Here is a 20,242-nt window from a genome sequence, read left to right as displayed (position 1 = left end):
GTCCGTGTCCACTCTGCATATGGATTGGATTGGATTGGAGGTAGGACACAAGTCTGTTTACATCTGCCACTCGGAGATTAAAGGAGGGTCCAATTGGGTCAAACTGACCGTGTGAAAGGGGCCCATGGCTGCTTTCATACTGATGCGCTGTTGTTTACCCACACCACGGGTACAACGCAGTGCATCTTTTGGCTTTTCTGCACTTTGCAATAGACTTCTATTATATTCTGCAGGTTTGGTGCACTTTCAGAAAGCTCACCAAACTCGCAGGTAATAACAGAAGTCTATGGCTCAGTGCAGGTATCCTGCAGGTGCGCTGCTCTGCATCTGTGGATTTGTTTAAAAGTATCCCAGTAACCACTGCAGAACAGATATGGCCATCTATACACTGTGATTTTAGTAATAAACTGACCTTTAATAACAGTATTCTATTCCATTCCAGAGCAGGAGGTCGCGGGCCACAACAGAGGGCTCCGTGGGCCACATGTGGCCCCCGGGCCACTGGTTGGGCACCCCTGATGTAGAAAGATACTTTGTTAGAATGTATTTTATTGGCTAATTTTCTTTTATCCTTTCAGATGACAGTATGGAATCTCCTGGAGAAGATCATCTAAGCTTTGCCTTGTTGGATTCTGCATTGGATATGATTCCAGGAAATCTGGAGTGTCAACAGATGCTTGCAGACATTGATGAGAAGCTAAAAGATAATTCTTTATGGTAATGTAACGTAAAATGTCTCCTGATTTGTTCCACAATGTGTGTCCTGGGGGGTTAGCTACCAGAAGAGATTGCATGTGGGCTGCCTTTTCCCTTTTAGTTATACCAAGTGTATGTGACAGGATACCTAGTAGGTGACGATCTAAAGCAGAGTTGTGTCCTCTAATCAATGCAGAGAAAAGGATGTGAAAAATCTATTTTTTTTTTTTCCCCAAGTCACTTTCTGAGTTGCATATGGCAACCAGTTTGTATCAAATGAAGCAATTTATGACAAGGGCCTCATCCCCACAACCCTTGCCCGGTGGTTGTGGGGGTCTGCGGGCGGGGGGCTTATCGGAATCTGGAAGCCCCCTTTAACAAAGAGGACCCCCAGATCCCGCCCCCCATGTGAATTGGTAAGGGGTACATTGTACAAAGAACAAAGAAACAGTCTGAAAATTGCAAAAATCACAGGAGACGGTTTAAGACAAGTCCTTTATTAAAAAAATAAAAAATAAATTCCAGTCTCTTGATGTCTGTCCAGCGATGTAATCCCGTCCCTCGATGTCCAACGATGTTCCAGTCTCCAGCGAGGGTCTGGTATGGATTTTTGGGAGGGACACCACGCCATTCTTTTTTAAATTTTGGTGCGGGGTTCCCCTTAAAATCCATACCAGACCTGAAGGGTCAGGTATGGATTTTTGGGGGAAACCCCACACCATTAAAAAAAAAAAAAAAACACACTTTTTTCAATGACCCAGGTCCCCAAACACTTTTTATGACAATAACTTGCATATTAACACTTTTGATTTCTCCCATAGATTTGCTGCGAACACCCCAAATTGTTCGCCAAACGGGCAAACAGCCAATGTTCGAGTCAAACATAAAGCTCATCCCTACTCCTAAACAGTGCCATCTATCAGTGCCGCCTAGAACTGTCCACCAGTGCAACCTATTATTGCCACCTATGGTTGCCCATCAGTGATGCATATCGGTGCTGCTTATCAGTACCGCCTATCAGTGCCCATTAGTGCTGCATATAAGTGCCTCATCATCAGTACTGCCTCATCGGTGCCTATTAGTGCAGCCTCAACAGTGAAGGAGATAAAAATTTCCTTATTTACAAAGTTTTGTAACAAAAACAAAGAAAAAATGTATTTTTATTTTTATATTTCGTAATTTTTTTTATTTGTAGCGCACAAAATAAAAATCTCAGTGGTGATCAAATATCACCAAAAGAAAGCTCTATTTGTTAGGGGAAAAAAATTCAAAAAAAATTATTTGGGTACAGCATTGTATGACTGTGCAATTGTCATTCAAATTGAAAGCTGAAAATTGGACTGGGCAGGAAGGCGGAAGTGGCTTATAACTATTAGCACCGTCAACCTGTTTTGCGGCTTGGGCTAGCCGCTTCTTCAGGAAATGCGTATATATAATTGGTAGTAGAGCATCAGGCTGTTTGCAGCACTGCACGTGTAGGAGATAACATGCATGTGTATGGGTAAATAATATGTATACAATATATGTGTGTGTGTGTGTATGTGTGTATATATATATATATATATATATATATATATATATATATATATATATATATATATATATATAGAGTAGCAGAGCGTCCCAGAGAGAGCCTGGAAAAGTCCTGTTCGGGGTTTACACCTCTCCCAGGCTCCTCTCTTATACGTTCAGGGAACTCTGATCCAGGATCCACTACAGGTGTTGGCCCTCTCCCCCAGGCCAATTTAAGCTCACCTGAGCAAACAGCCTTTGCTCTCTGTCCTGGGAAAACACAGTTGGTTCTGATCTGTGAGAGAGCAAGGAGGTTGGTAAAAACTTTTAAGCCTTTGTGGGGAAGCTGACAAGCTGTAGGCTTGCTCAGTCTGATAGTGAGGGCTTCTCTTATTGTATAGTTAGTGCCGAGACAAGGCTAGGCTTTTGTTTAAATTACTTTTGTTTTTGTTTGCACCCTGTACAGCACCTGTAAATAAGACTTTGTATATAGCACCAATAAACACCCCACTGTTTGTCACTTATATTATGGACTTGGTATCTGTGCCTGCTCAACCCAGGGAGCTTTTGTACCTGCTACCTTTCCCCCAGCTTACATATGGTGGAGACTGCGACCAGCAGTAGTAAGTTACTATTTAAAAGGCCAGTACCTAAAGTGACAACATGGAGGAAATCCTCAAACAGATGGTGTTATCTAACGCTGCACTGCAGCAAGCAAACTCTACACAACAGCAAGCCAATGCTATCGCACAGGAGCAAACCAGGGTGCTGTACCAACAGATTAGTGCTGCACAAGAGCAATCGCAGAGGCTGTTTGAACAGCTTGCCACTGATGCAAAAGCGGATAGAAAAACCCTGACTGAGGTTGCAGAGATGCTAGCACAGTGGGCACCTGCGAAAATCAAGGATATTGGAGACAAGCCTTCAGCCATCCACGTGGGTCGCTTTCTGTCGAAGATGACTACGGATGATGATCCGGAGGCCTTCCTGCTAACATTTGAACGGACCGCTGAGAGGGAAGATTGGCCTCAAACCAAGTGGGCAGGTACTCTCCATTTGAGCTGCTTTATGGGAGACAACCCCGAGGACTCTTAGACATAGCCAAGGAAACTTGGGAGGGGGAACAGACACCCCACAAAAGTGTCATTGAGCATATCGCTCAAATGCAGGAGAGGATTGCAGCGATCATGCCGGTGGTAAAAGAACACTTGCTGCAGGCCCAAGCAGCCCAACAGAGAATATACAACAGGGGGGCCCAACTCCGTGTTTTCTCACCGGGTGACGGGGTCCTCGTTTTGGTTCCCACTGTTGAGAGCAAGTTCCTGGCTAAGTGGCAGGGTTCCTTTTTGAAGTAATTGAAATAGTTGGGGAGGTTCCAGACACCCTGTCATATTCCCAAAAACAGGAAGCTAGAGAGTTCCTGATAAGGAATAGAGAGAAATTTTCAGAGTTGCCTGGCACGACCTCAGCAGTTCAGCATGATATTGTTACTGAACCTTGGGTCCGTGTCAAGCTCAAACCATACCGAATTCCTGAAGCGAGGAGAAAGGACATCAGTGATGAAGTTAGAAGGATGTTGGAGCTAGATGTCATTGAGGAGTCCAATAGTGACTGGTCTAGCCCCATCGTGCTAGTCTCAAAACCGGATGGCACTTGGAGGTTCTGCAATGACTTCAGGAAGCTTAATGCAGTGACAAAGTTTGACACGTACCCAATGCCCAGAGTAGACGAACTTATAGATCGACTTGGCAAAGCTCGCTATCTGACCACTTTGGACTTGACAAAAGGGTATTGGCAAATACCCCTGACTGCTAGTGCCAAAGAGAAGACTGCCTTTGTAACCCTGGAGGGTTCCTTTCAATATAAAAGGATGCCTTTTGGGTTGCAAAATGCCCCTGCAACGTTTCAGAGGGCTATGAACAGGACCCTAAGACCTCACCGACAGTATGCAGCAGCCTATCTAGACGACATAGTGGTACATAGCACTGACTGGGAGTCTCACTTGCCCCGTGTCCAGGCTGTCCTTGATTCCCTCTTCAAAGAAGGGTTTGCTGCAAATCCCAAAAAATGTGGCATCGGTCTAGAGGAAGCTAAGTATTTGGGCTACACTATTGGCCGTGGTGTCATAAAGCCCCAGGTAAATAAAATAGAAGCCATCCAGAAGTGGCCACGTCCTGCAAACAAGAAGCAGGTCAGGGCCTTTCTTGGCATTGTGGGGTATTATAGAAGGTTTATTCCAAATTTTGCAACTATAGCTGCCCCGTTGACAGACCTTACAAAAGGGAAAGACTCTGTAATGGTGAAATGGTCCCCAATAGCAGAAGAATCCTTCCAAGTCCTGAAGAAGGTTCTTTGTGCACAGCCAGTGCTATACTCCCCCGATTTCTCCAAAAACGTTTTGGTTCAGACAGACGCCTCTGATGTAGGTATTGGGGCAGTATTGTCACAGGTACACAATGGGTAAGAACACCCTGTGGTGTACCTAAGCAGAAAGCTCAATGATCATGTGAAAAAGTATGCAGTCATTGAAAAAGAATGCTTAGCCATAAAGTGGGCCGTGGATGCGCTAAGATACTATTTGTTAGGGCGCCAGTTCGAGTTGATAACTGACCATGCTCCCCTGAAATGGATGGCCCAAAAGGAGGAGACTAATAGGCGGGTGAACCGTTGGTTTTTGGCTCTACAGGATTACTCCTTTAATGTGAAACACAGGCCAGGTGTTGAGATGGGGAATGTGGATGCCATGTCCCGTCTTCACTCCTGTTGGGCCACAGGTGTTCCAACCCTGGGGTCGAAACAAGGGGGGAGGATGTGTAGCAGAGCGTCCCAGAGAGAGCCTGGGAAAGTCCTATTCGGGGTTTACACCTCTCCCAGGCTCCTCTCTTATATGTTCAGGGAGCTCTGATCCAGGATCCACTACAGGTGTTGGCCCTCTCCCCCAGGCCAATTTAAGCTCACCTGAGCAAACAGCCTTTGCTCTCTGTTCTGGGAAAACACAGTTGGTTCTGATCTGTGAGAGAGCAAGGAGGTTGGTAAAAACTTTTAAGCCTTTGTGGGGAAGCTGACAAGCTGTAGGCTTGCTCAGTCTGATAGTGAGGGCTTCTCTTATTGTATAGTTAGTGCCGAGACAAGGCTAGGCTTTTGTTTAAATTACTTTTGTTTTTGTTTGCACCCTGTACAGCACCTGTAAATAAGACTTTGTATATAGCACCAATAAACACCCCACTGTTTGTCACTTATATTATGGACTTGGTATCTGTGCCTGCTCAACCCAGGGAGCATTTGTACCTGCTACCTATCCCCCAGCTTACTAATTATTTATATATATATATATATATATATATATATATATATATATATATATATATATATATATATATATATATATATATATATATATAATGTGTGTGTGTAAAATATATAATTTGTATGAACACACATACTGTCAGAAGTTTTAGATGGTGAAGCCCCTTATAGACCCCACCCACTCAATTCCAACCTTCTTTTTTTGGAAATACATACATACATACATACATACATACATACATACATACATACATACATACATACATACATAAAAAAAAAAAAAATATATATATATATATACACACACACACACACACACACACACACACACACATATCTTGTACTGCAACAGGCTGCTATGTATTCCCTTCACTGTTTGACTGTCCTACATCATGTAGATTTGTACATAAGGGACATGTGATGACACTCACTATGAAAGGAGCATGTACACACAATCATACATTGTGTCAATTTGTACATAAGGGATGTGATGACACTCACGAGCTCAGTCAGTCTCTGCTCCGTCCCTCCTGTTGTGTTTATGTCTCCTCTCCTGCCTCCCTCCTCCAGTCTACTCTACTGCACACAAGACGGATGGCCGAGTGGAGACTGGCGAGGGAGAGACCAAGTGCAGTCTGAGTGCGACTTGCAGAGGGGGGACATGACTGACCTAGCAGGCCACTCTGTAACTGCAGGCAGGGAAAATCTTCTCCAGCCCCTCGGAGAGGGACACAATTAAAGCGGTTGTAAACCCTTACAGACCACTTTTAACCTACAGGTAAGCCTAGATTAAGGCTTACCTGTAGGTCCAAGGAATATCTCCTTAACCCACCCTTAAGGAGATATTTTACAAAAAAGGGGCACCGATGTCTACGGCGCATGCGATACCCAGAGAGAGATGGCAACGGTGGAGGAGGTGATCGAGGACCGCTTCATAATGCTATGCATACTAGCTCATTATGTCTTTCTCTTGCAGGGTTTTTTTTTTTTGCAGATTTTTTTTTTTTTTAAGAGGGTTTACTTCCTCTTTAAGCTGCCCTAAACGGATCCTATTACCTGAACAGAATGCTGCCAATTAGCCAATTAGCCAATAACTGTGGAGAAATAATTTTAAAGTGTTCTAAATACAACCGATTTTTCAGATAGGCTTTTTTTTTCTAATCTACCTAGCAATTAGCAAGCAATAGCAGCACAGCTCGAGGAATTTTTTTATTTTTTATATATATATATATATATATATATATATATATAATTTTATACATACAGGGCTCAAAATTTAAAGTCCTGAGCCACTAGCCAGGCCTTAAGAGTTACTAGCCACTAGTTGAACCACCCAACCCCTCCCCTGCCCCACCCCTAAGTCCACCCCTAAACACACCCTATCTCATGAAATGACACTGTTAAATGTTTTAAGCAGAATTAATCATAGCTTATATATATATAAGCAAGACTATGTACTGAATGTGGCTTACAAACTCACAGAAATCAACAAATGCAAACAGAGCCCTAGCGGTTAAACAATCACTACAAAGCGATAGCGAATTTTCATCTGAGAACATATTGAAAGCTACTGCCAGGGAATGTCCTGTCAAATATGCATATAAATCAATTAGGCATTCTGGCAATCTGCAAAACAGACTATGTCAGTATTTGTTTTCTATAGACTATAGTTGGTGTTGAGACAAATTACTAAAGTATCAGGTCCTTTTGAAAACTTCAGCCTATTCACAGCTCATAGTTTTTGGCAGACATTCAGATTTTGATGTCGGAGATTAGTTTTATAGAGGATTCCTAATTGAAACAGATTTATGTAGGCTACCGGCAGTAAAGCCTAAACAATTCCCCACACTGTAATCTGTTAGGTTTCACTGAATGAGATACTTCATGATGCCACAATAGAAGCTTTTTTTATAGAGTCCCCAGAGCCAAGGTGTATAGATAGAGCATCGTATTTCACAGTCCTGAGAAGAGTTTACACAAGTTAAGAAGATGCATGCCAATCTTTTGTCATTCTTTGAACCGCTGTTCACAACTGGGGCTGTCCTGTCCGCAAACTCAATGGGCCACAGGCAGCGAGGTATTCTTTTTCATGAAAGTGCTCAGCCATCATGAAAAGGCTGTTTGATAATGAGAAGATATTCGTTTCACTACACTTCATTTTGAACTCACTCATGCTTGGAGATTTCTTGAAAAGGTCTTTTCTTCACCTTTCTCTATAGTGTATTCCAGCCCACCCACCCGTAATTCATTTTGAAGAGGCCATTGCTTCATGTTAAAATTGGTCATCCTCAAGGAAAATTTGTATGGGTTTTGCTGTTTATTTTTGAAGTTGTCAGGCTGAACATATTGTGTGTGTGTGTGTGTGTGTGTGTGTGTGTGTATCTATATTGTACAGGACGCCATGGCTGGGTCCTGGAAGGACGTTATATTTCCCCTCTGTTTGGACTGTGGTGCCTTTAAGGGAATGGAAAGGGTTAAAACGCCTGTCTAAGGAAGTGCTTTAAAGCGGACAGGAAGTTGCAGGTGAGAGTGAAGGAGTGTAGGAGAGTCTATGCATGGTGAATGGTGGACAAGGAAAGCTGTGAAAGGACTTGGCAGTGTCCTGCCTGGAAGCCTGCTACCTGATAACTTACCTACAAGGACTGTTTAACTGTGATAGCAGTTCTGAGCTCTACAAGTCGGTGAGACTGTTATTTCTTTTGTTTTTGCTGCTGTGAAGCCATTTGTGTTTAATAAACCTCAGTTTTGATTTAAAAGCCTGTGTCCTGCGTAGAGGTAGACCGATATGGGTTTTTCTCTGGCCGATGCCGATATTTAGAAATCGGGGCGGCCGATGGCGATATGATGCCGATTTATGCGGCCGATATTTTAGGCCGATTTTTTTTTTTTTTTTTTTTTTTTTTTTTTTTTGTGGCACTGGAAGATGGCACCAGCAGAAGGCACTTATTGGCACTGGCAGGTTGCACTGGATGGCACTGAAAGATGGTACTAGCAGATGGCACTGATTGGCAGGTGGCACTAATTGACACTGGCAGATGGCACATGGCACTGACACTAACAGGTGACACTGGCAAGTGGCACTGGTTGGCACTGACTGGCAGGTGGCACTAATTGGCACTGGATGGAAATAGTTAGCACTGGCAGATGGCACTGGTTGGCATTGGCAGGTGGCACTGATGGCTTTAGTTGGCACTGGCAGGTGGCACTGGATGGAAGGTGGCACTGGTATTGGCACTGGATGGTGGCACTGGATAGAAGGTGGCACTGGATAGAAGGTGGCACTGGATAGAAGGTGGCACTAATTGGCACTGGATAGAAGGTGGCACTGGTATTGGCACTGGATGGTGGCACTGGTATTGGCATTGGCAGATGGTACTGGACAGCAAGTGGCACTTATTGGCACTGTCAGGGGGAACTGGTGCAAAAAAATATAGTGTCACCACCCTCAGTACAACCGATAGGATAGACACCCGCCCCCCTCCTCGGTACAGACCCCCCCCCGTAGTACAGACACCAGAGAGCGGTGTCTGTCCCACGAGCGCGAGCCCCTCCTCCTCTGTGGGTGTAAACCGAGAGGAGGGCCGCCGCGCTGGGTGTACCAAGATGGCCGCGGCTCCGGCTCCGGAGCTAGGCCGAAGCCGCGGCCTTTCCTGATACTGTGACCGCGGCGGGAATCCGCGGATGCGCGGATTGCCGTCGCGGTCACAGCATCAGGAAAGGCCGCGGCTTCGTCCTAGCTCCGGAGCCGCGGCCACCGCTAGTGGCCATGTTAAATATCTGCAAAATTTGGCGAAAAATCGGCCGATGCCGATTTCTCCAAAACGGCCAAATATCGGCCCATATATCGGTCGACCTCTAGTCCCCGCTGGTCCCCCGAACTTTACAAAATATATATATATATATATATATATATATATATATATATATATATATATATATATATATATATATATATATATATATATATATACAGGCATACCCCGCTTTAAGTACACTCACGAGTAAGGACATACCCGTGAATGTATGTTAAGTGCCTTACAAGTACTGTACAGACATTTTGAAGCCACAGTAGAAGGAGCTGAAACTCCGAGATCATACCCCACCCTGTTCCAGTGTGCCCCTGACACCCCCACTACAGCCCCTGGGACCTCAACTACAGCTCTTGACACCCCCACTACAGCCCCTGACCCCTGACCCCCAAGGTATTGTTTCACTTTAAGTACATTTTCGTTTTACATACATGCTCTGGTCCCATTGTGTACTTAAACGTGGGGTATGTATGTGTGTGTGTGTGTGTATATATATATATATATATATAGATAGTGTGTAATATATACACACACACACACACACACACACACACACACACACAATGCTCAGCATAAATGGGCACACCCTAACAGATTTTTCAGAAAACCTTACTTTCCTTTCAGAATCAACATTTTCTGTGTGAAACTATATTACAAAGTACATCCACAAATGCAGTCTATTGATTGCAGCCAAGATTTGTTAATTTGCACACACAAGACCATGTTGCAAAAATGAATACACCACAATAAAAGTCTTAGGAGAAAAGCTAAAATTTAGACAGAAAAACTCTAATTAACAAGAATTCAACTACAGGTGAGTCAAATTATTCACTAAACAGGTGTCCAGCAGTTGGTTGTAAAAGGGCGTTGCTTAACAAAGAAAACCCCCTCACCAAACTCAGATCTGACGTGCCCAGTCATCGTGAATTTATTTATTTTTGATTCAGGGTCTCTTATAACTTATAACACCGTCTCATCACTACTTCCCCTGGTTCTTAGATTTGCATAAGAGGAACGTTCTAACTAGCACCAAACCTATCTTAGTATGGTACAGAGAGCATAACCCATTTGATACAATGTGCACTAGAACTGAACCCCAAAGACGCATAATCTCTGACCTCTACACAATCACGTTCTCCTCTTGTGGCTTCAAATTGAATGAAGCTAGCTAACAATGGGAAAGCAAACTCTCTCTGGACCTGTCGCCAGAAGACTGGGAACGTGTCTATACCTATATCCACAAAGGATCGACTAACATCTCTGCTCAGGAGAATGGGTTTAAAATATATTCCAGATGGTACAGAACACCTGATAAACTCCACAAATTCTACTCTAACGTCTCGCCCCTATGTTGGTGATGCAATAAAGAAGCTGGCTCACTCTTTCATATTTGGTGGACGTGTCTAGATATACAACCTTTTTGGATGGAGGTACATTGCCTACACAACCTACACCCCTGTACAATACCTCCTACACCCTACTTCTCTACCTCAAGCACGATGTCAAAAATGTTTGCTCCTCCACCTCATCAGTGCAGCAAAAATGTGCATTCCTTTGCAGTGGAAAGAAAAAACTCCCCCAACTGTGACTGAATGGACTCAGCGAGTTATTGCAGAAATGGAAGATCTTGACCATCAGGTCAGAGCGACCCCCATCTATATTTTACAAAGTGTGGGCTTGTTGGGTGCACTTTGTGTTTTCTGGGGTCTTATCCCAGGTACCCCATTAACAACAACCCCAACAATAAGCCATCTTTCTTAGGGGAGAAGGATGGACACATTACTCACTAATTTTTAGCTTTACATCCTTGCCTAATACTTTCTCTCAACCTCACCCCCCCCCCAACTCACTTCCACCTACTACCTTTCTCTCAATCTCTCCCCACTCCCACTTCCCCTCCCATAAACACCCTGTCCCATGCACCCCCCCCCATTCCTGTTTCAGTCTTCCAATCCTGGTTCCTAAGTCGCAACAATGTCCGTCATAGGCAACCCACTTTCAGGCTTAACCGGTAGTCCTGATATAGCCCACCTATACACTTGTAGCAGTTCTGAACAGCCACATACGGTGCTCCCCAGTACTCCATCTCGCAAAAAAAGTTTAAAGCCTCGTACACACGGTCGGACATCCGACAAACTTTCCCTTGGATTTTTGTCCGAAGTGAGTTGTCTGGTCACACCCATAGCATACACCCGCTCGGACTTTTCTGCAAACTTTTCTAAAACTTTCCCAACATCACGTGTCTTTTCTGCTCTTTATCGCCACCCTTTGGTTAACTTCTGTTATTGTTGGTTGATTTTAACATTGGTTCTGGGCATGCGTGTTTGTACTTCGGACAAAAGTCCGATGGCTTTGCTGTACACACGGTCAGACTAGGCACCATCGTCCGTTTGCAGACCGAACTTTTTGTCTGACGAAACCCGAAAAAGTTGGTCCGATGGAGCGTACACACGGTCGGACAAATGTGAAAACTTGCAGATTTTGAAGTTTGTTGGACGGAAGTCCGACCGTGTGTACGGGCCTTAAGACAAAAAAGTATAGTTTTTGTCTCATAAAGATGATGTTCTCTTACTTATATTTTATATGAGTTATTATATGTTTCGCGATATGCCTATTTCTTTGATCTGTAACACTTTGTCATTGCACCGCTACTGTACTTCATGATTGTGGCGGCTGCAACCTCAACTATAATTCCTGTTCTATCTATTTTTGAAAACCAACAAACTTTTTGGAAAAAAACAAACAAAGACACGGGAGAGAAATGTCACAAGACCTGAGAAAGAGAAAATTATTTCTTTACACAAGAAAGGTGAAGGCTACAAGAAGATCAGCAAAGCTTTACTTATCAGTCAGAATACTGTAGGAAAAGTGATATAAAAATTTAACAATGATGGAACTGCAATCATCTCAGAGACTCCACGGAAGTTAAAGTGTAGGTAAACCTTCCTATCATTTTCAGCCAAAGCAGGTGCCATCTTAGCCTCTGTTTTAATCTTAAACCACCATGATCCTGCACACGTAATCAGTTATGATACCAGCCATTGGATGGTTTGATAGTTTGGTTGAGAAGATAACCAATGTGACAGTTACATTCCCGGGACGTGCCAGAAATGGAACTGTTTTTTTAAACTTAAATCTATGGGTTTACTTTCACTTTAACACCTTGACAATAGCGTCTTCTGATGAGAAGGATTGAAGATGATCGCCATGCAAGTTCACTGCAGTTAGCTAAAGAAGAAGAAAGCCAAATTGGGGTGATTGTTTCCCGTGACGCAATGAAGTAAACACTGCAGAAGAATGGCATGCAGGGGTGTCGTCCACAAGGGAAAAGTCTCTCCCAAAGCCCATGCACAAAAAAGCTCATCTAGAATTTGCCAGGGCCCATGCTGAAAAAGAAGAAGACTAATGGGACTCTGTACTCTGAAGTGATGCGACTGAATAAATGTTTTTGGAAATGATGGCTTTAAAACTGTTTGGCGTGGCAAAGGTGAGGAGCACAAAGAAAAATGCATGGTGCCTACAGTGAAACATGGTGGTGCCAGTGTCCTTCTGTGGGGCTGGGGCTGCATGAGTGTTGCTGGTGTCTCGGAGCTGCATTTCATTGATGGTATCATGAATTCACGGATGTAATGCTCTATATTGAAAGAAAAGATGCTACCATCACTCCGTGCCCTTGGTCGTCATTCACTTTTCTAAAATGACATTGATCCAAAACACACATCTAAGGCCACTGTTGCATTTCTGAAGAAGAACAGGGTGAAAGTGATTTAGGGGCCAAGTGCTGTATGTCTCCTGATCTGAACCCAATCTAACACCTATGGGGAATTCTAAAGAGACACGTTGAGCATCACTCTCCATCCAGCATCCAGGCTCTAAAAAGTCCTTCTCAGGGAATGGAAAAAAATAGGTGATGCAATATGTCGTCAACTTGTTCATTCCATGCCTAGAAGACTTGGTTCTGTCCTTTAGAAATCATGGAGGTCATACAAAATACTAGATGTAGTAGTTATTGTTGTGGGGTGTATTCATTTTTCCATCAATTAATTTGAGTAAAACTGAAGATTTTGTAATGTAAGTTATATTATTAACCTTAATTTCAGGTAATGAGCTAAATAAATGTTCTATAAAACACAGTTTTGTCAAAATTTGGGAAATAGTTTTTGTGTTCATTGAGATATTGATTAAAATCATACTTTTCAAAATTTGTGTACTCATTTATATTTAAAAAAAAATAAAGCAGTAATAATCCCCAAGCTAAAAATTGTATATAATGTATTTCAGCATACCAATCAGATATAGTCGCTGCATTCGGTTTCTTTTTTCTTTTTTGCTTTATTTGTCTTTATTTGTCTTTATTTCACCTGGTGATCTGGCTAGTAACATACCTCCTGTATTAGAATGACTCCACTCTGGATGAAGGAGCAACACATATACACCTTTGAACAGCAGCATTGTCAGCCAAGCTGATCGTTGTAAGCACCCCTGTCAGTAGTACGTGGTTTGTCTGAACCTTATAACTGTTGAATCTGTAGGAGATCTTGGTCTATTGAAAAAAAAGATAAGTGCACTTTTGGGAACATGTTACATGTTCCACACGTTTTTAGCATGGAACTTGTAACATGTTCCCACTACTGAGAAAGGAAGGAACACTGGCCCAGTGCATGAATATGTGAATGAATGTGGCATCAGACAGTGCCACTCCAGTCGGGACTGTGACCAATACTGGTGTGCAGGTGAAACGTGAGAGGGGATGGTTGGAGTGGCACTGGCTGAGGCCACATTCACTCACATATTCATTCACTGGGTCGGTGAGCGGTGTTCCTTCCTTTATCTGATGATATTTCTACAACCCTAAATGGTACATAGGCGCCTGCTCCTTCACTGCAACTGTGGGGGAGATCTTTGTCCCAGCTTAGAGGGGCACTGCAAGTTATACCTGGATCAGTGTTCTCATTGCTGCAGACATTCTCTGAACTGCTGCCTTGATAGAGACTCGTTAATTAATTGATTTCCTGATACAATCTCAGGGTTACCCATTCTACCGTCTGATTCAAATTACTATAGGTGAGACAATGCAATCTACAGACAAAATAAATTCCACATCTCACCTCTCTCAGCTTCAATCCCAAACAGGAAGAGCAAGCCCTCCTCACTTCAGTTTTATTAAAAATACAACATCACAAAAATGCATTTGATTGGTTCACATTAAACAGAAACACCCACTGATTACTCCCACAAGTCCATTTTAGCTCTGCAAACAGTTTTCTTCCAAAAAGTCACACAGGCTCACAGTTGATTTAGGAATGCAATGGGGGATGGGAACTTCCTCTCAAAAGTTATTTTCTGCTCTTTTGGAGTACATCACAAGGAGGAATGGCAGTAGAAGGGGGGACACGGAGTGAGTGAGGGGGATGGAGCTGCTTTTTGATTTTAATAGCTCTCTCTGTATGTCCATCCAAGTTGAAATATACTTTAAAAACATGTCTGACAAAACTTATCAAGGAAAATAAGCAGTATTGATCATTCTCATACATACATATGCATATATAAAAAGAAATATGAAAATATAAAAAGAAATTAAAAGAATATAAACCGAGAAACATTTAGTGGTTCTAATAAAAGAATAAGCTCAACTTATCAAATAGGAATTTTTCCCTAGTCCACCACAGCCTCTTGTCGCAGCAAGGCTGGGATCTTCTCCCTGAACTTGCTGTCTCAATAAAAAAAAAAAAAGTGAATGGGAGAACTGTACGAGAACTGACAGTCTTTGCTTGGTAGTTCATTGATAAGTACAAGCTGCAAACAAAAGTGCATTTATTAATATTTTTTAGGGCTGTGGAAATTAATTATTAATTCATCAATTAATCTTATTTTTTTTTTTTTTTGATTCTTTTCTTTTGATTGGTACTCGCCTCTCTGCCGGCTTCAGGGAGTTCTGTCGGAGATCCGGTAAAGTCACGGCTTGCCGTATCCATCTGAAGGGCCTTTGCTGTGCCTTCATATCTGCATGCCGGCGGGGCCTTACTATCTGCCACACACAAGGGCTGTTACACTTCCCTCAATCACTTCCCTCTATCAACCTGGGATTCTACAACCATCCACTGGGAGTTGTGATAGTTCCCTTTGTGGGACATCTACATGCCGACGGACTGATGTTAATCTCTCCTCATCTGGATTCAGCAGTGGTTTTATTGTACACATTTTTATACCAGGATCATATTTAGCTACATGTTTTTATGACTGCTTTTGCTACCGTTTGGTATTACTCGCACCATTTTTACAGTTTATGTAGCTACATCGATTTTATCTCCAGTGCAATATTTATTTTGTTACCTACTTAAAGACTATACAAGTTTAATGCTATTCCCATCGAGCGCTGCCTTTGTGTGTTTTTTGTATCCTGCTATCCATTTTTCCAGTGGTTGGTAGCTGCACTGGGAATCGGCCTGCAAGGAGATCAGCTAAAAGTAGCTGGATCTGTATGTGCATTATAATTAATCGAAATTAGTCGATTAAAAAAATCGATTAATCGAACACAAAAATGTTAATCGGTAACAGCCCTAATATTTTTTTACAAAGGTGAACTTATCCTTTAATGATTAACCACTTAGATGAGTGTGATATTAAATTAAGGGACATATTTATAAAGCCGTATATATGACATGCACTAAACATTCACTGCATGTTAATCAATCACTATTACAGTGCATCTGGAAAGTATTTACAGTGCTTCACTTTTTCCACATTTTATTATGTTACAGCCTTATTCCAAAAGTCATTATTTTCCTTAAAATTCTACAAATAATACCCCATAATTACAAAATGAAAAGTTTTTGTTTGAAATCTTTGCAAATTTATTAAAAATTAAAAAAAAAAAAAAATCACAAGTATTCACAGCCTTTTCTCAATACTTTGTTGAAGCACCTTTGGCACCAATTACAGCCTCAAGTCTTTTTGAGTATGATGCAACAAGCTTGGCACACCTATTTTTGGGCAATTTCTCCCATTCTTCTTTGCAGGACCTCTCAAGCTCCATCAGGTTGGATGTGGAGCATCGGTATACATCCATTTTCAGATCTCTCCAGAGATGTCAAACGGGTTCAAGTCTGGGCCACTCGAGCACATTCACAGACTTGTCACGTGGCCACTCCTGTTATCTTGGCTTAGGGTGTTGTCCTGTTGGAAGATAAACCTTCGCCCCAGTCTGAGGTACAGAGCTTACTGGAGCAGGATTTCATCAAAGATGTCTCTGTACATTGCTGCATTCATATTTCCCTTGATCCTGACTAGTCTCCCAGTTCCTGCCACTGAAAAACATCCCCATAGCATGATACCACCACCAGGATTCACTGAAGGGATGCTATTGGCCAGGTGATGAACAGTGCCTGGTTTCCTCCAGACAAGACGCTTGCCATTCAAGACAAAAAGTTCAATCTTTGTTTCATTAAACCAGAGCATTCTGTTTTATTATTGTCTGAGAGTCCATCATGTGCATTTTGGAAAACTCTAGGCGGGCTGTCATGTGCCTTTTACTAAGGAGTGGCTTCAGGCTGGTCACTCTACCTTACAGGCCTGATTGGTAGAGTTCTGCAGGGACCTTATAAGCAGGGACCTTATAAGCAGGTGTGTGCCTTTCCAAATCATCAACGGAATTTACCAAAGGTGGACTCCAAGTTGTAGAAACATTTCAAGGATGATCAGTGCACACAGGATGCACCTGAGCTCAATTTTGAGTGTCAGGGCAAAGGCTGTGAATACCGTACATGTGTTTGTTTGTTTTTTGCAAAGATTTTAAACAAACTTTTTTCACGTTGTCATTATGGGGTATTTTTTTTTTTGGAATTTTGAGGCAAATAATGAATTTGATCCATTTTGAAATGAGGCTGTAACAAAACAAAATGTATACAAAGTGAAGCGCTGTGAATTCTTTCCTAGATGCAATGTATTTAAAATGCATACACCAGGAAGAGAAACCTGCTCTGAATGTAACTTTAAAGCTTGGTACACACTATTAGTTTTTTTTTCCGTTCAACCCACAAGGAGCTTACAATCTAAGGTCCCTAAGTCACATTCATATATACACATACTAGGGCAAATTTAGACAGGAGCAATTTAGCCTACTGCGTGTCTTGAGTGCAGGAGGAAACCCACACAGGCACAGGGAGAACATGCGAACTCCATGCAGGTAGTGCTGTGACTGGGATTCAAACCGACAACCCTAGTGCTGCTAGGCAGAATCCTAACCACCTAGCCATTTTAATTGTAATAACTCATTTAATAAATCGTCCCCAGTGAGGTTTTTAAAAAGGTTAGCAGTCACTGTTTGCATGCTTTATTTACACCCCCTAAAGCAGAGACTGGGATCCAGGCCGGAATCACAAGAGCAGCTAATGAGAATTACTAATATTTCAACAGGTATGACATGTATGTATTTCAGTTGTACAATTAACCATTTACCTAGAGTTTAGCTTTAAGGCTTCTCCACTGAAATAATAAAGCATGTATTACACACTGTGTGTATTTTTGTTTTTCTCTATCAGCATTGAAGAATGTCTGGAAAAGCTGCGTTTGGAAACGAATGAAAAGTGTGGGGTTGTTCTGCAGAACAATGCAGAGTACTTGAAGAGGCTGAATACTCACTCCGTGTCCTGCTCAATGACTGATATTCCTCTCGCAGATATCATGACCTTCCTCCAGACTGTGGTAAAAATATATATATATGAAATAAGATTTGTGGCAGAAAAATGTAGCTTTTCACTATAATTCTTCCAACATAAAGGATTGAAGATTAGTGGGTTAAAAAGGGTTGAAGTGGGCTTTGGAACCTTATAAATCTTCCCACTTTTTATGCAAAACTAAACAAAATGACTGTAGTTATGTAATAATTAGGGTTGCCACCTCATCCCTTTAGGGCCGGTTCACACTACTGCGAATTCAAAATCGTGCGATTTTACCGCAATTTCAGGTAATACCAGTCTATAGAACTGAATTCACATCGCACATAGATCAAACTCGCACAGGACTCTTTTTTAACGCAGCTTAGATTCGCAACGCATTGATGTGAACGGCACTCATGGAAAACTATGTTAGTAAAATGACTTGTGAATTTGAGTAATCGCAACGGATCAAATTCGCAATAGAATTCGCAGCAGTGTGAATCGGCCCTTACACCCAAACACATATGAATTACACAGGTTCTAAACCTAATTTAATGCAGATAAGGCACCAAGTGATATTAATTATCACCTTAATCAGCCACAGAACCACAGTGTCATTGAGCCCAGGTTCACACTGGGTACGATTTGGTTCGATTTGAGATGCGATTTCACTTGTGAAATCGCATCTCAAATCGGCGGCATTTGTCGGCAATGACACTGTCCTAATCGGTGCGACGCCGCATCTTCGGCGCTGCACCGATTTCAAAAAGTAGTTCCTGTACTACTTTTTGCAATTTTGGGCCGCGATTTACATAGACATCTGTGCAGAAACCTGCACAGATGTCTCTTAAATCGCGTCCGAAATCGGGACTGCCAGCGGGAGTGAAATCGTGCGAGTTCAGCTGAACTCGCACGGCTTCACTTCCGCAGCCCAGTGTGAACCAGGGCTGAGGCTGGGTTCACACTCCTACCTGACAGTCATACTACTTTCATCCTACTTTGCTCTGCGACATCAGTCCTACATCGGTCCTACATCCATCCGACTTGAATGAACAGGATACTACTTTGATCCGACTTTGTGATAGCCTGACTTGTTCTTTGACCAATCAAAACAATCCCAGTGTGAGATAAATTCCTTTTACTGCTGCTGTAATCTCATGTCGGATGGTAAAGACAAGGCTCCTACTTTGATCCGACTTCAATAATATTGAATGGGCTGAAGTAGGATCAATGTCGGACCAAAGTAGTACAGGGAACATTTTCAAAGTTGGACCGACTTGTGTCAGACCAGTTAAGACGGCTCTCATAGGGAATCATTGATTTTCACACGTCATGCGACATGAGCTCTCAATGTGGGAGCGTTTGTCGGACCAATGTGAATCCAGCCTAATATGTGTTTGGGTTTAAAGGGATGAAGTGGCAACCCTAGTAAAAGTATTAGAAGGTATCTGACACTGTGTTGGCTTTGCACAAAAAAAATTGTATTTTTCTTCTGTTGTCCCTCTTCTATGTTTCTATATGTGGCCAAGTTTGGATTTTTTTTTTTTTTACGCCTTAATCGAACTTTCAGTAGATGAAGTTTAGTTTAATGAGTGGAATAAGTGCATATGGTAACATGTCAGTCATCCATTTTTAATATACAATACATTAAATATTGGTGGGCAGTGATACTGATTGTTTAATGAAATTAGGTAAACTACTGCCCCTGAAATGCTGTCACCCCAGGTTCTGACATTTGAGATGTTAACTATAAATTAAGCCCATAAAAAAGGGGTTTTCAGAAAATAGTTGAACAATTTCCAAATGTGCAGAAAAATGGCTGCTGGGTGATTTACGGCACTTAGTAGGATTGACTTTATCTGAAATCGGCTGTGCTGACATGGTCTAGCTGTTAAAGGAGTTGTTTCCATCGATTATAGCTGTATAGTTGTTTAGTGGCAGCATTTCCTCCATCATCTAGTCTGTAGCTGAATGTCTAATTGTAAATAAGTGCTAAGACTTAAATGAGAATTCCAGGTTTCCTGGCATTTTAAATACATTGTTTGGAGCAGCCTGGATGGCTGCTGTTTAGGCTGTAATATCATGTAGTAACTTGTGCTACATAAAGTAAGTAGTATGAGGCACTTTCCTTATGTTGTCACACATAGCGGAAATTGATTTTACACCATTTCTGCCATTTAGGAAAACCCCTGTGTTTTTTTTTCAGTGAATACAAGGCTTCCTTTGATTGGCTGAGGTAGATTTTTTGTAACATCATCTGTC

General features: G+C 42.2%; 1 protein-coding gene across 4 annotated transcripts in view; it reads left to right on the top strand.

Moving 5' to 3' along the window:
* KIAA0825 (KIAA0825 ortholog) overlaps positions 1–20,242 on the top strand; it is a 559,317-nt gene that overhangs the window by 28,724 nt on the left and 510,351 nt on the right. For all 4 annotated transcript variants that reach the window (XM_040342242.1, XM_040342235.1, XM_040342259.1 and 1 more), the window contains exons 2-3: positions 579–717; positions 17,864–18,026. In XM_040342242.1, the coding sequence (XP_040198176.1) occupies positions 587–717; positions 17,864–18,026 (294 nt within the window). In that variant the 5' untranslated portion in view covers positions 579–586. The remainder of the gene's footprint in view (positions 1–578; positions 718–17,863; positions 18,027–20,242) is intronic.

Source organism: Rana temporaria, chromosome 1 (genome assembly GCF_905171775.1).
Source record: "Rana temporaria chromosome 1, aRanTem1.1, whole genome shotgun sequence".
Taxonomy (NCBI): Eukaryota; Metazoa; Chordata; class Amphibia; order Anura; family Ranidae; genus Rana; species Rana temporaria.
Note: the sequence above shows the minus strand (reverse complement) of the source record. Positions and strands in the feature narration are given on the sequence as shown.